The following is a 17,162-nucleotide window of genomic DNA, read 5'->3' on the forward strand; positions in this document are numbered from 1 at the left end:
AAATACTGAGCACTATGTACAACTAGCAACAATTGCATATTTATAATGTTTTAAAAAATAGCAGGTGAATATATAATATTATGTATAATTCATGTAATAATAGTATCTATATATACCAACTATAAAAGGTAAAGAGTAAATTCGACCGGCTATTTATGCAAAAGATCCCTTTGAATACAGACTTAGGCCCAGCCCATATGAATCCGAAATATGCAGCCCATATGTAACTATACTTGTGTCTTAAATCTATTTCTTTCTAAACCCTCTGCCGCTAAGTTGCTCCTCCTCGTCCCTGTGAAAACGAACCCTGTAGTCTGAATCAAAACTGTATGTGTTTCTCTTCTCTCGCGTGCTATCTGTCCATTCATTATAGATACTCCGAACCTCTTAACTATAATGATTGAGATGTTCTAGGTACAAATTTGATGTTCTATTTCCATGAGTCTAAATGAAAGCTCCGAGGCAATGTGGAAATTGAACATAGTTTAGTGTTTGGTTAGCTGAAATTTGGCTTTAATTAATTTAAATATAACTGTGTGCTGCGTTATACTTAATATGCTTCAATGGTTGGCTGTCTAGGAATCATTGAAATAATTTAGAAATTTTATTTTGTCCTTCTCTTAGAAAGTATATGATTCTCTAGAAATTTCAAGTTTGATTTTGTTCTATTTTCATCAAGAAAGGATTTATTTCTCTAATTGTTCATAATTTTCTGTATTTTAGGAACTACCAAAATATAATTGTAGGAACTTTACAATTCTAACTATCTTAAATGATGTATTGATTTATTTAGTACCTTACAACTTGGACTTTTGTCGAGATAGACAAACGCTGGAAGTATGAGCGTGGAGATGGTTGGGTCTGAGCAGCCAAGGGAGAAAATGAAGAAAGACACTAAAAAAAGAAAGGCCGAAACAGAGGAGAAACCCAATACCCCATCAACTCCTCACAAGAATTCCATCAATCCTATGGAGAGGAAGAAGCAAAAGAAAGCTCTAGACAAAGAGAGACACAGAGCCGAGTCTGAGAGAAAAGCTGAGGCTTGGCATAAACAAATGATGACCTCTCTTGAATCGAGATGTAATGAGAGGACAGAGATTTCTCCTACTACTAGTAGTGGGTTGCCTGAGTTCCACATTGGTGTATTTAAGGACCTTGCAGCTGCTGAAGTGTCTATTAGAGAAGAAGCTGCTCAGTCTTTAGTTGCTGAGTTGCTTGAAGTTCAGAAAGCTTATGATAATCTGGAGAACAAGGAAGTGGTTGATGGTCAGCTCAAATTGGAAGCTGAAAAGGATGATGGGTTGAATAACTGTGCCCCTTCTTTGAGATATGCAGTTCGGAGGCTCATTCGTGGTGTTTCTTCATCAAGAGAGGTGTGTTTGTCTAATTTGTAGTATAATTGTTCTGCAGTTTTGTTGAAAATAATAAGTGCCTAATTGTTTTTTACCGCTACTAGTTACCGCATTCTTGTCCCTTATCTTTAAAACGATAAATGCCTAATTATGCTGTTACTATTAAACTTAATGGTTTAAATATGGTTGTATGCCTTTCCATCATTTTGTAATTGAAATTTTGTTGGGAGACGAATATCTTCACAGGTTCTTTTTTAATCAACAATAGATAGTATTATTGATTTCCAGCTTTAACAAAATGCTGAGAAGTGAGAAGTACGTACAGCTAGCAGCAATAACATATTTGTAATGTGCTAAAATATCTTTATGTGTTCTTGTTTACTTCCCACCTGATAAAAGCAAATTCATGCAGGAAATGTGTATCATACAATAAGATGATTAAGCTATGCTCTCCTGTCTTTACGTTTGAAATGTTATTTTATGGTAGAACCTCAGAAAGTTACATTATGGTCACTGGCAGGTAGATTACTCATAGCTTGTGTCTTTGAATAACTTTAGTAGCTATATTGTCCACAGACTTAAATTTAAAGGTCAAATGAAAAATTATAGGCTTAGTGGCAGATGTCTATTCTTCTTATAGTTTTATGTGCCATGCTACTCATAGTTCTATGTGCCATGATTGTCTTAATAAGCTCAATCTTCCCCTACAAAGTCTTTATCTGTTTCTTATATGTACAGTGTGCAAGGCAAGGATTTGCATTAGGAATGACAGTATTGGTTGGTACAGTTCCGTGCATAAAAGTGGGTGCGCTATTGAAGCTAATTGTGGAATTATTGGAGATCTCTTCTTCCATGAAGGGTCAGGTGGGAATGATCGCCTTTGTTCGTGAACTTATTAGTTTTCCTATGGGCTGACTTGACAGTTTAATTTTGTTTTGTAGGACATAAAAGATTGCTTACTGGGACGCTTGTTTGCTTATGGAGCTATTGCAAGATCAGGAAGATTACTTTTAGAGTGGACTGCTGATAAGGACACTCCTTATATTAAAGAATTTGTTGGTTCTCTTGTCTCACTGGCAACGAAAAAGCGTTACTTGCAAGAGCCTGCTGTTTTAATTATCTTGGAGTTGGTTGAGAAGGTACTTTATTTTACAAGCCCGTGAATTGCAAATTTAAGCTTAGCATGTACGATTTAGTTATTACTTAAAAATAGATAACATAGATTGGCTTTGTTGTGTCATTACGAACTTATATGAGCTTATACATCTCCTTTATGAAACTTTTAGGACATTTTCACTTGTCTTATAAACATCACCTCTTCCTGTACCATCTGTTGCACAATAAAATGTGCTATTACTTGTCCAAAAAGTATCACATTTTCCTATTACTCTAAAATTGCTTCTGTCATGCTGCTGGTTCAGCTTTTTGTAATTAAGTGCATTTGTTCTTTACCATTATGTCCTTTTCCTCTAATTTTGTTTTTTCCGTAAGGTGCATTCTGTTTAGCCGTGTCACTATCCACATTTTTGTCATGTCAGTTACCTGTTGAAGCTTCATTGGATCATATACTTGAAGCTCCCGGACTTAAAGAGTGGTTTGAAGGTGCAACAGAAGTTGGAAATCCGGATGGTTTGCTTCTTGCCCTTGCTATACGTGAAAAAGTTCGTTTCGATGATAAAGAGTTTGGAGAGCTTCTGCCTATTCACATATAAGGGAGTGGGGGTATAGGGTGTTCATAACAAACAGCAGATGCAAAGAGAGAGTAGCATACTCAATACATAACATGAATTCGTTGAAAAGGTTTGTTCCTATTTTGATCTGTGGACTTTATGGATGTGCAGGAGTCCAGTTTCTGCCATCCACGAACTCATAGTGTATGGCATTCCTTGGTAAATATTCTCTTACCTGAAAATGTTGTACAAGAGTTTGATCCCTCAGCAGCTTTGAATTCCGTAAAAAAGCACAAAAAAAACCGCAAGGGTAGCTCAGCAGAAGAAGATATTGAGAAAAATCTTAAAAACTTTTGCGAAATTATCATTGAAGGATCACTTCTTTCATCACCATCTCATGAACGCAAGAGCTTGGCACTCAATGTTCTGCTGCTTCTCCTTCCAAAACTGCCTGCTTCGTGCATCTACAATATCCTATCGTACAAAGTTGTACGTTGCTTAATGGATGTACTTTCCAGAAAAGACACTAATCTACTCAAAGCCAGTCAATATTTTGTGAAAGAATTATCTGAGTGGGTGAAGCATGATGATGTAAGAAGAGTGGCAGTTATTGTGGCTTTACAGAAACATAGTAATGGGAAATTTGATTCCATCACCAGGACAAAAACAGTAAAAGAGTTGATGGCTGAGTTTAAAACTGAGTCGGGATGCATGCTTCTCATTCAGAACTTGGTTGACTTGTTCCTGGATGAAGGTCATGCTTCAGATGAGCCTTCAGATCAGAGTCAAACAACAGATGACAACTCAGAAATTGGTTCCGTAGATTATAAGGATTCTGTTGGAGCAGCAGCAACTTCAGATTTTTTGAAAGGCTGGGTTGTAGAGTCACTTCCCAATAGCTTGAAACACCTAACTTTGGATACAAATGCAAGGTTCAGGGTGCAAAGAGAAATTCTCAAATTTCTGGCCGTTCAGGGTTTATTCTCTTCAACTCTTGGAACTGAGGTGACATCTTTTGAATTGGAGGAGAAGTTTAGGTGGCCAAAGTCTTCCATTTCAAGTGCTCTTTGTAGAATGTGCATTGAGCAGCTACAGTTACTGCTGTCAAATGCTCTAAAAGGAGAAGGACCTCATGTTGTGGCAAGTGGTGTTGAAGTTAATGATCTTGGAGCGTATTTCATGCGATTTCTTACCACGTTGCGAAACATTCCTTCTGTTTCACTGTTCAGGCCCTTGAATGCTGAGGATGACGAGGCATTCAAAAAATTGCAGGATATGGAGTCTCAGCTCTCAAGACAGGTGAGATATTTTTGTGATTCTTCATTTTGTAGCATCCTAGTAAGGTTGCTGACTTCAGCACTAATCAAACTATTTTCTGCCTTTTGTGAAACCGATGTCCCTTGCTTTAGGCCTTTCAACTCTTCTTTATTGTTAGATAAGCGTGTTCTCCTTCTTGGGTGAGGAGTCTGAGTAAGCTAATTCAAAAACCATATCTTCTTAGTACTCATTTTATATTTCCATCAGGGACTTGTATTCGTTATTTCAGATTAACCACTATAACTGTGTTCAGGAAAGCGAAATGTACTTCATTTCTTCTGTGAGAAACTTAGATTGCTTTTCTTTTTCCATCTTACATTATTCTTTTTTCTCCAAATGATGGCAGGAGAGAAACTTGGGCCCAAGTATTGACACAAATAAGTTTCATTCCATGAGGTACCTTCTGATACAATTGTTGCTTCAAGTCCTACTTCGGCCTGGGGAGTTTTCCGAAGCCGCCTCCGAATTGGTTATTTGCTGTACAAAAGCTTTTCAATCTTCTGATCTTCTTGCTTCCTCTGGAGAAGATGAAGTAGATGGAGAAGGTACACCTGAACTGATGGATGTTCTAGTGGACACCATGCTTTCGTTGCTGCCTCAGTCATCAGCTCCATTGCGGACTGCTATTGAGGAGGTAAATTTTTGATTGATTACTGTTGCGCAAGTAAATACAGAAAAGCAAGCATAATATCCCATCAGTACTTCTGGTGATTTACTATCCTCTCGAAACCCTTGCCTGATGAGGTGCTAATATGTTATTCCTAATGTATCATTCACCAAGTGCATTTTGATGCGAACTCCATCCTGAAATTTTTTATTTGGCTTTGATAATAGAAACTACGATTAAAAAACACCGAGTTAGAACAACTACACCTCAATCCCAAGTTAGTAGGGTTCGGCTATAGCACTAAAAAGTTCTCCACATTCTTTGATGGCATTCAAATCCCTAACAAAATTTAAAAACTCATAGTGAATAGTGGACCTAAAGTGAGCATACCAACATGACTAAACCCTAACTAATTGTTATTACCTATATGGATCTTTTTTTTTCATTGTACCCAATTTTTTGTCAAGTCTACGAGGATTCAAGTGATCGTAGGTCTTCAAGATAATTTCCCTTTCATGTGAGTTTAGGTTTATCTTGTCCTATCACCTTTAATCACCATGGTTTTTCACCTACCAACCGGTACATCTGGTTGTTCACCATCTTAAGCGAGTGCCTCTCATTTTATCCTCCATGTGTGCTGCCTGCACTTTTTGCTGAATCTGATCAATTATTAATCTTGTATGCTCTTGCATGACTACACATTCTTCTTAAGAATTTTTGATCTTGTGAATATGTTGGACCTTTAGAGGTCCGGTATCCACTCCAACATTGCTGATCTTAAAACATTTCTATGAAACTCTTTCACTTTGATATGTATGCTTCGCATAACATTTCGGTAGCACTTCAACCATCCTATTTTAATTATATGTGTAACATTTTCATCTATCGTACCATCAAGCCTAGATATCTGACTTGTTTGCATTTAGGCACCGCATTCTCATATAAACTCACCTCACCTTCACTTTCGTTATGCTGGCTAAATTTGCAGTATACATATTGAGTTTCATACTTCTATTTATACTTCTCTTAAAAAATGTCTGCAACACCGACTTGGTGCACATTATTGAAAGAAACATTTCTACAGTAACTTGAAACATAACAGGCTGTCACAGACCAAACAAATCAGTTTATTCTACATTAGTTTGATTCATGGAGATTGTTTAACTTTTTCTCTAATAAAATAGGTTAATTCTTTTTGGATGTGCCTGAAGGACAGTAGGTGTACAATTTCGTATTGGAGGAGTATACCTTACAGTCAGACCTTAGCATGATGGTTTCTTTAGTATTTTCCTACTCAAGGCAAACAAAATTAAAAAGTCATTTGCTGGTAGAGCTATTTTTCAAGCAGTTTTGGTGGACTGTGGATAGTAAGAAACAATAGACTTTTTGAAGGACAAAAAGGAAGTGCAGCTAATCTTCGTTATATCTATCCTTTTGGTGCAGCCTGGTGTTTGTACATAATGTAAATGTCTTGCTTGACAAAATCAGTGCTTTGCTCATCTTGTACTATATTTGACAGGACGTACTTGGTGCTGCTTTGACATCAATGATATTTTATCCTTTCCTGAAAAAAAATTTGCCTTGGTTTTTGCTAATATTAATTTTTAAAGCAAGCTACTTCCACTTGATGACACTAAATGGTTGAAAACACGAAAACTGAATGTAATTAGTGGTTCTTGTAATATATAATCAGTTGCTGTCTTGTAGCAAAAATCTAGTAAAAACTAAACCACAATTAGTCAGTTGCAACTAATGTATGTTTTGTGTTTTATTAGACTTTAATTCCAATAGCGAGTCTTAGCCGTTTTGATCCTTGCATTATGCGTATATGCATCTCTACTTTCGTATCCTCAAATGGGGCTGGGAGGCGGACTTGACTAGTACAATATTCTTCGTGAGAAACAGTTGGAAGGTCGGGTCTATTTAGCTGTCAGATATCTTTCCTTTTCCTTTTTATTTACAAATAATTGAAAGGTGATTTGCAGCTTCACATCCAAATAATATACAAATTATAATCACAAAGTCACCTTTAGCACCAAATCTGAAGCTGCTTATCAAAAGAGAGAATTTTGCTGAATGCATAACTCCATTCGTCCTTTTTTTTTTTTGCACTCTTCCCCATAGATTTTCTTTCAGATGACCCTTATTATCTAATGAGAAAAAAAGTAGTGAATGCATGCTTCATTATATTGCTTTTCTGGATGCACCTGTTGTAGTTGCTTTTCTTTGAAGTGACCCTTGTTATCTCACGAGAAAAAGGATGTGAATGCATTGATTCATTAGATTTATTTCTTGATACACCTGTTGTAGTGGGTTTCTCTTAATGGTACTCTCCTGTTTTTTGTCTGAGTTTCCTTTACGGTTCCTCCTCCCCCCCTCCCCCCCACACAAAACTAGCACCTCCCGAACCCCCAAATAAAACACGAAAAGACTGGACGTGTTAGTCTTTCCCCAAATGGATAATGTTTACCTTCTTCACAAAGTCAAAATACCTTACCTATTCATATTATTTTCAGTTTGATTTGACTGTAATCTTTTACATTTTTATGTGTCTAACCAAACTCAAACATGGGAACTCATTAGAACATTCTATTTCTGTGTCTGCTTGATGCCATCTGTGAAACCTGCTTACTTCATCAAAAAGGAACTCATTGAAACATTCTGTAGTTGGTCTCTTCGCTACGGAGTTATTTGCTTATTATAGAAAAAAGTTTCTATTCCTGTTCCATTGATGACTCTCCCATCTCTGTCTTTTCAATGTGGAAAAGAACTTGATAGCTTTCAACTATCTTTCTTTGTCCACTGATCGGAATTCTACACACTTAGCAGTTGCATAATATGAATACATTAAAGTTGGTTGTTGTCTTTATTTTTCGTAAGTGGGCATGTATGCGTTCTTTATATCTATATTTTCTTGTGTTATGGAGAGGGTGGAAACCTCTAGTTGGAGAGTTCTTACCTACTAAAAATTTTTCATGTCTCTTTAGGTTTTCAAATGTTTTTGTCGTGATGTCACGGATGATGGCTTACTTCGGATGTTGCGGGTTATAAAAAAAGATCTCAAACCAGCCAGACGCGGAGAAAAAAAAAGTGAGAGTGAAGATGACGACGACGACGACGACGAGGATGTTCTTGACATTGAAGAAGCAGAGGAATCAGATGAAGCAGAGATGGATGAAACTGCGGAGAGTGATGGACAGGCAGATGACTCGGCGACAGTAGTTGGTGTTGAAGCAGCAAGCTCAGAACTTCCTGGAGCTTCTGATGATGAATCTGATGAGGGAATGGATGATGATGCCATGTTCCGCATGGACGCTTATCTTGCTAAAATATTCAAGGAAAGGAAGAACCAGGCTGGTGGTGAAACTGCTCATTCACAGCTTATCCTCTTCAAACTTCGTGTCCTCTCATTGCTAGAGATTTACCTACATGAAAATCCAGGCAAGTCTTTTCTCGATTCACTAAGTGTATTTATCTTAAGGATGTCTGAATTGACTTCAAAGCTGATCTCCTTATGTATAATCTTAGTTCATATCCTAACTCCATGATTAGAATTTTGGCATGATCATTATGATGGAAACTGGGGTATATGCTTTTTTAAGCCTTAGAGGTTGTACATTTTCCATGTGAAGTTATCAGTAGCATCTTAATCTTCATTTATTCCCTACTGAATAAAGAATCAATGACCAAAAAAGGAGGGGGGTGTTTGGCACCATCACACCATGTGGCATCATAATTATTTTGGTTGCCCCGGTTGGGACCAAGCAGTGTTAATGCTTAACCATTTGGCTTTTTGGCCCACAATTTCGGCATATATTAAATAATTTGTCTTTTAAGGTAAATTAGAGTCATTAACTAAATGTTCTTATAATCTCACGCTTTGGCTATATATATACACACACAAGTCTTTAATTTGAATAAGAAGTCTCTCAATGAACATTGGACCAGTGTAAATGTAACAACAAGAATAGCTAAAACTTAATTCCAACAGGTTGGTATCACATATATGGGTTCTTTGCTTCTTCCATTTGTGGTCTACTCTTTTAGTCCGGATTGATTTTAAGAGATTTTTTGTCTTATAAAACTAACCCCTATGATTAATTAAAAGAATATCAGAGAAGAACCACCATAAGCATTGATCTTTGTGGCTGCATATCATGATCTGAGGCCGTGGTTCCTTTTGCATTACGCATTGCAGCTACCTTTCATGTTTCTATTGCTAGTATTATCAATAAACTCAATGGCACTTGTTTATTTGATCTTATTGATTCATTAAGGGGGGGAATGCTTATTTGAAATTACCATTTCGCAGGGAAGCCGCTAGTATTAAAAATATTCTCAAACCTAGCTCAAGCATTTGTAAACCCGCACACTACGGAAGGTAACGAACAGCTTGTCCAGCGAATTTGGGGAATTTTACAGAAGAAAATCTTCAAGGCAAAGGACTATCCAAGAGGTGAAGCCATTCAGTTTGCAGTGCTTAAGACACTCTTGGGAAGGAACTTGACACTGGCAGCAAAACCATTCAAGAAAAAGAAATCTGCTAACTTGTCAAACAAAAAGCAGTCTGTCGCCTTGAATAGATACAAAATGATCAATTCCCTTGCTCAGAGTTCAACCTTTTGGATTTTGAAGATAATTGATGCTAAAAAGCTTCCAGAGCCTGAACTTCAGGAGGTTTTTGGTATATTTGAGGGAGTTCTGGAGGAGTATTTTAAGACTAAAAAGTTTCAAATGAAGTGTGAATTTCTAAAAGAAGTTTTTAAAAGGCGACCTTGGATTGGACATCACCTTTTTGGCGTCCTTTTGGAGAAATGTACTAGTGCAAAGCTACAGTTTCGGCAAATTGAAGCTCTTGAACTGGTTATTGAGATTTTAAAATCAATTACTTCTGCAAACCCTGATGACAGCAGCCAGGATTTGTCAAAGAAAAAGTTGAAGAGTCATGCTGCAAAGTTAGGCTATCTAATTAATGCGCTGCTGAGAAATATGCCCGATAAGGCATCAAGACGAGCTGATGTGCGGAAGTTCTGTGTCAAAGTCATTCAGGTTTTAACAGACCTTAATCTGAAAGCGTCGTTTCTTAGGGCTCTGGAACCAGATTGTGAATCTCAACTGGGTGACATGGTTCCCGCTTTGAAAAAGTGAATATTAAGGCAGAGTTGTCAATATAATCTGATGTAAATCATTATGCAGGGAGTTCCTGGCACGTGTGATTCTACTGGCAGCAAATTTTGGCTTAGTGAAGATATTAAACAAGGATTTACAAGAACATGCATACAAATGTTGAAGTGACCAGTTGGGCATTGTTTCCTGGCATTTTTTCCGACCATAGTTATTTATAGGTTTTTTTACTGTTGGAATTTTACGGTGTTCACCAATTTCTTTTCATCGGTTAAAAGCTTCTAGTACTAGCAGTTTTGGTGGTATGTAGTCCATTTTAATTGTATGATCCAAATTTTTGGCATAGGACCGCGAATTTACATCTTACCGGTGAGTGATTCCACTTGTCATTCTTCACCTATGAATCCATGTCATTATTTATATTTGGAATTACTTTGGAAGTTGGAACTTTGTGGAATCTGATTATTGAGTATTATCAAGTAGGTGAGTCGTGTTGATAACACCCTGAGTAAATTTAGCATTCCTGTTAATTGTGTATGTGCAAGCAAGCATCCTTTTTTTTTTTTTTTGCTTCCCAACCGGTGTCCGTTACCCACAATTGGGCCCGATTAAATCTGGATTTGCACCGGGAAGTCTCACATAGCAAATTGTTCTCTAACAAAAGCGACTTCATATCCAGGGATTCGAACCCGAGACCTTTGGTTAAGGATAAAAGACTATTTACCACTCCACCACTAGTAAAGATATTAATGTGTTGTACCCAAAATTAATGTCTTTTTAATGTTGGAAGACAATTCAACGAGCTTAATGCTGCCTATTATTTGGTGCATGACATGTTTTCTCGTCTCACTTTGTTCAAATTTGGAGGTTACAGAGCGTCCTTTATAAGAGGGGAAAGTAATAAAACAAGTAAATTAAAAGGTTTTCCCTGAAATTATGTTTATCATATTTTAGATAATTTTCCACACAGCGAAAGGGCTACAAATTTGCAGTTGAGAATTGTGTGCCAAGGATGCAGGACGTGGTCATGGAAGCTTCCTATGGCCTTTTAACTGTTCAGGCAGTAAGTTTGAAAAAAAATAATTAAAAAGAAACTATAATAAAGTTGTAGTCGTTGTTTAAGTCGCTATCACGAAAAGAACAAATTATTAAATGCTTGACTTGCAAAAATGTTATCTTTCTTCAGTTGCCATTAAAAAAATAGAAATATTAACTAAATTAGTGGCCCATATTAGCAATAAGCTAAAAATAGCCAAATTTTTTTACTCGATTTATAAATTGGGTTGATCATACGTATTTTTTATAGCCATTGCCCAGCTGTGGCAAGATATATTTTCCTTGATTCTTAGCATTTATTTTGGGTAATAGAAAACCAAATTTCCTCAAAATCCTTACGTTACCCTTTTTTTCAAAACTCTCCAAATTCCTTACATTCCCGAATTCTTCTAAACTTTCACATCACTGTTTTAAAGTGTATATTGTCACACCTCCTTTTTACTATCCCGGAACGGAGTAAGGGAGTTTTTTTCAATTTAAGTGACAATCGAAACAAGATTATTTAATTAAAATTCAGAGTCATCACTTGGGATAATTTATGGTGTCCCAAGTCACTGGTTTTAAATCCCGAATCGAGGAAAGATTAACTCTATTTTACAGTCCGCGAACACAGAAATCCGGATAAGGAATTATGTTAACCCGGGAGAAAGTGTTAGGCATTCCCGGATTCTGTGGTTTTAGCACGGTCGCTCAACTATTATTATTGGCCTATTTATTTGATTTTAAAACATTTTTGGAACCTATGTGCATTTTATTCCTTTTAAACCACTTTTAATAATCCAATTATTATACAACTAATTACTAATTACACATTGCGAATCGAGTCATGGGAACCGTACCCACGATCCACAACATGTTTATTTTAATTAATAATATTAAATTGTGCCAGAGTCATATAAATGTACCCCGACCTTTTTTAGAAATTAAATGTCACGACCACGTCACGGGAACCGTACCCGTAGCTATGACAATTATTTAATTAACGCGCCTAAAGCAAACTACGAAAGTTCAAGGTATTTTCTATACTAATTTTGTATTTATATGAGGGTCATATGTTATGGATTTTATTTGTGTATGACGCACCTCAAATTATTTTAAAAGAAAAGATTTGTATATTTTTTTTTTCTTGAAGGCAAACTAAAGATGCTCTTACTTTAATCTAATTTAAATTTAGGTATCACAAATATTACAACCACGTCACGGGAATCGTACCCGTAGTTATAATAATTTAGTTGCGTGCCTAAAGCAAACTACAGGATTAATTTTTAATAACTAAGTTATAAAATATGAGGGCCATAGATTATATGATTCAAATGTATGAATGACACGCCTCAAAACTATTCAACTAAATGAACTATGGATATTCATATTTAAAACCCCATAGTTGTGATGATTTAATTACGTGCCTAAAGCAAAACTACAAATGTTCATGACTCAATTGTTTCTTCCTCTTCCCTGCATACCAATTCTGCACGGTGGAGTACTTAATCTCTACACCTTCATGGCAATACAATTCCACAACAGCAGCATGTAACTGATTTGTATCATATGAAGGTGTAGTACACCCTTCTAAATACTCCACAAAACTACCTTCATCCGCAGCAATCAAAGTCCTCTCGAATTGCCCAGCCTCCATTGCATTTATTCTAAAATAAGTAGATATTTGCATAGGGCACTTGGTGTTCTTGGGTATATACACAAATGATCCATCACTAAATACAGCTGAATTAAGAGCTGCGTAAAAATTATCTTCCAGGGGGCACAACTCTAAACAAATACTTCCTGACTAAATCTGGATGCTCCCTAATAGCCTCAGAAATAGAACAAAAAATAACATTAGACTTCTCTAAAGTCTTCCTATGAGTAGTGGCAATAAAAACACTATCAAGAACAACATCAACAACAACATTTGCTAAATGATTCCTTTCATTTAAAGGCACACCCAATTTATCAAAATACCAAACAAGCTCAGGGTCAGCCTCATCAAGACTATTCAAAGTTGGTTTCTTTTTAGGTTCTGAATAATAAACAATATTTTGAAAATTAATTTCAGGGTACTTATTATCAGACTATTTAAGAGAAAGGGAAGGAGACTCTTGAACATTTTTTCGTACCAAAAACTTAAACAACTCGACTAGCAAATAAATTGATTTGAGAGAACAAAGCAATACTGCACAGGCTTCATATTAACTACTGTTTTAAGAAATTCAAAGGCAGAAATGACGGCTGGAAACATGAACATTAACCTCTGTGGCTAGAGGTGAAGCTAAATGTGTGTTGACTCACTAATTCAAGAATGAACCAAGCACACAAATTACTTAGTGTTCAAACTTCAGCTAAACCAACAAAATGATCAAACAAATACGCTTCAACCTTTAAGGTTTCATGAATCTGTTTCAGTGCTCAAATTTAACAAAAACGAATGTGACAAGTTTATACAGCTGCAGCCATTACTTCAGTGCAAACAGACCTAAATCAAGGCCACAGAACTCGACATTTTATCCAAAAAAACGAACACTGACTTTCAGGTAGTTGATCACGCCCAACTATGTCTTATAAAAAGGACAATGCGGACGTTGCAAATATAACCCGAGTATTACGCCCAGGGTCGAATCCACAGAGAATTAACCTATCAATCACTATCTTTAGAACTACTAAACTCTTGAGAACCAATTTCCCCAAACGTTTGAATCACAGTTGATGGTGTCTTCAATAACTAAAATTGCAAGTAAATTAAACAGCTGTAAACTAAAATGCTAAGGTTGTAAACAATGATGAGAAAAAGCTAAGGTAAAGATTTCCCCTATTGATGTAATCCCTTCTGTTTATGCTTCATATAAATGTACCAACACTTCTCTATCAATCATGAACTCTCGTCTTACCATAAATCTCTCCCGAGTAATCACAGTAATATACTATTGCACTCTCCCGAGATACACTAGCTAGCTTTAATTAACACAGTTCACTTAAGATTGCACCCAAGGCTTCGTTATCCCTAATCCCGCCTTTAAACCCGCAGTTATAGATTCCTCTTATACTTTAGGAGTGGTGTTATTCAACAATAACCTAAATATGCACTCTCTCCCGAGTTATGCATACTAAATAGGCACAACTAATTGAGGATCCTGTCAATTAACTACAACAAGAACATAGTTAAATAAATAAAGATTGAAACTAGCAATTTGTATTCACATAAACAAGAAGTTCATCCCCCAATAGGTTCCATCAAAACCTTAGACAAAAGATTTAGCTACTCATAACTATGGGTAAATAAACTAAAACAATATTCATCATAAAACTTGCAAGAAAAATAAAGAGAAGAAGAAACCAAGATGTTTTGGGTGATCTCTCACACTTGTTCTTCTTCCAAAAATACTCTCCAAAATAATACATGCCTCTCTTGGGCGGAGTCTAGTGTTTAGAATAGGGTTTTGGGCTAAAAATCCCGTATTTTGCACTTTAGTCCCTGAAATTTCCGCCTCCTACCGCGGTTCTACCGCGGTCGCGGTCAAACCGCAGCCAAACATGGCCTCTGATTCTTCAATTGTCTGTGTCTGCACTCTGCCGCGGTTCTGCCACGGTCGCGGTGAAACCGCGGTTTTTCATCCTGTTCCGTTTGGAATTTGGAAAAACGCAAAACAGGAAAGTTGTAGCTCTTTGTGTTATCTTTCCAACCATATATTGTGTAGCCAAAATGGAATTCCGAGTAAAAAGTTATGTGCATTTTACTAGACAGTGCGCAATATGCCTCATCGAGTCTTCGTTTGTTCTCAACTATCAAATTTGAACTCCGAACACGATCCCGACTTAATTCCTTGAGCTTTTACTCAGACTTCAAAGCTTCAAATCACTTAAATTCATTCCATAACATCTATATAGCTCGAAATCACACCTACAAGGCATAAAACACATAATTAGTGCTAAACACTAGCGATTAAAGCACAAACTCAACTAAAGTGCAGTAAATTAGAGTGTAATAATCAACTAAAACACGTAATTATAGCCTATCATCAGTAGTCTTAAACAAAATCAGGACAGAACATGAACACATGACACAAAATCATGGGTAATAAAAAATGGAGAAGAAATGAACCTGAAATCGGTAAACACCTTCGATTAACTTTGCTTAAACGCTAAAAACAAACGAAATCCAGAAGCTAATATCAATCCAAACAACAGCAGGTTCGAGTAGAAATCATGAAGCCCAGACAAAAATCTTAAGCAAACACCGGGATTCGACGCTCAAACGCAAACACCAGTTTAACTTCAACCAAGCGCCATTTTTTAGAACAAGGAATCAAGAGACAAAAATGTTGAGAAATCTTTTTTGTGATTTTTCTTGAAATTACTAATTAATTCCAAAAAATGTAAAATCAAACCTAAATGCAATGCATGGTATTTTTGATATTTTTAATGGAAATTAAATATGCACAAAAATGTACATAATTAATAAAATTCTACAAAAAATCCTATAAAATTGCAAAAAAAAAAATTCTTATATTTTATGGGAATAATTCATATAGGGCAAAAATCACGTGCTTCATGTATATATATATATATATATATATATATATATATATATATATATATATATATATATACCGAGCCTTATAGGGCCGGATATTCCTTATATAAGATTTGTACGTGACATGTATAATCGAGACCTTTTGTATTATATATATCTATTATATAATCAATGTATAATTATATATAGAATAATTATTTTATGTATATGTGATTTGTATATGAATATATAATTCGGACCTTTATATTATATAAATGGCATACACTTTGTATCTTTAATGTATAATTACATATACAATAATATAAATAAGTTGTGTTTATACATAATCAAAACATTGTTATTTACTAATATTTGACTTTGTACCTAAAGTTTTGATTATTAACTTAAAAAAGAAAAAAAGATCTTTACCTGAAGCTTTACATGATAATTAATAAAGTCAATATATGCTTATTGAATAGTTTTACCTTAACGGAGTGGTTAATCTTGGTGAAACGTGATCCTCGACCGACTTTTTGTGGGCTTTTTTCCGTTTATTTTACTTTTTTACAGAAGAAAAAAAAGCTGTTTTATACGTTAGACAGAAGTTTATGGCTATTATAAGAAAAACGAATTTTTTGTTAGGTTAGTGAAAAAAATTAGGAACCGGCTGACTATATACATCTTAAAATAATTTTTTTTTTGGATTTTGGCATGGTGTGACAATATAATTAGAAAAGCTGTAGTTATAGATATTAGCACCAGGTAGCAAATAAATATATATTACAATAATAATTTATATCATAATATATATCACAACTTTATTTTCCTTCTTTGTGCATATCAAAATACAACAACAACGATCCAGTATAATCCCACAAGTGGGGTCTGGGGAGGGTAATATGTACGTAGACCTTACCCCTACCCCAAAAGGTAGAGAGACTGTTTGCAGGAGACCCTAAAAAAAGCAACAAGAGACGATATATTAGTACCATAAAAATGCATAATAAAATAACAGCAATATAAGAGATATGAAATACAGAATACGAAATACGAAATAAATGACTGGTATAGTAAAAACTAGCAGGTAAAGCCCTGCATCAATAGACGACTAATGACATTCTTAGTCTAACTCCTAACTGTCTAGTCTCACTCTATTGTGCTGTAGAAATATTAAACTATCCCCTAACCTACAACCTTAATGGTCGACCTCCATAATTCCATGTCAAGGGTCATGTCCTCAGTAATCCTAAGTCGCGCCATGTCCTGTCTGATCACCTCTCCCCAATACTTCTTAGGTCGCCCTCTACCTCTCCGCGTGCCCACTACAGCCATTCGCTCACACCTCCTCACCGGTGCATCAGTGCTCCTCCTCTGAATGTGCCCGAACCATCTGAGTCTTACTTCCCGCATCTTGTCCTCCATGGGGGCCACACCCACCTTCTCTCGAATATCTTCATTCCTAATCTTATCCATCCTTGTATGCCCGCACATCCACCTCAACATCCTCATCTCTGCTACTTTCATCTTCTGGA

General features: G+C 36.0%; 1 protein-coding gene across 1 annotated transcript; it reads left to right on the forward strand.

The window, feature by feature from the left end:
* The first annotated feature begins 201 nt into the window (after nt 1-201).
* LOC107801546 (uncharacterized) lies at nt 202-10,496 on the forward strand. Its single transcript, XM_075217989.1, is given in 9 exon segments — nt 202-327; nt 825-1,373; nt 2,091-2,216; nt 2,294-2,491; nt 2,891-3,074; nt 3,153-4,321; nt 4,686-4,973; nt 7,934-8,387; nt 9,259-10,496. Coding segments are annotated over 8 exon segments (3,789 nt in total). The 5' UTR covers nt 202-327; nt 825-839; the 3' UTR covers nt 10,095-10,496.
* Nucleotides 10,497-17,162: the final 6,666 nt, after the last annotated feature.

This window comes from Nicotiana tabacum, chromosome 7, assembly GCF_000715075.1.
Source record: "Nicotiana tabacum cultivar K326 chromosome 7, ASM71507v2, whole genome shotgun sequence".
Classification (NCBI taxonomy): Eukaryota; Viridiplantae; Streptophyta; class Magnoliopsida; order Solanales; family Solanaceae; genus Nicotiana; species Nicotiana tabacum.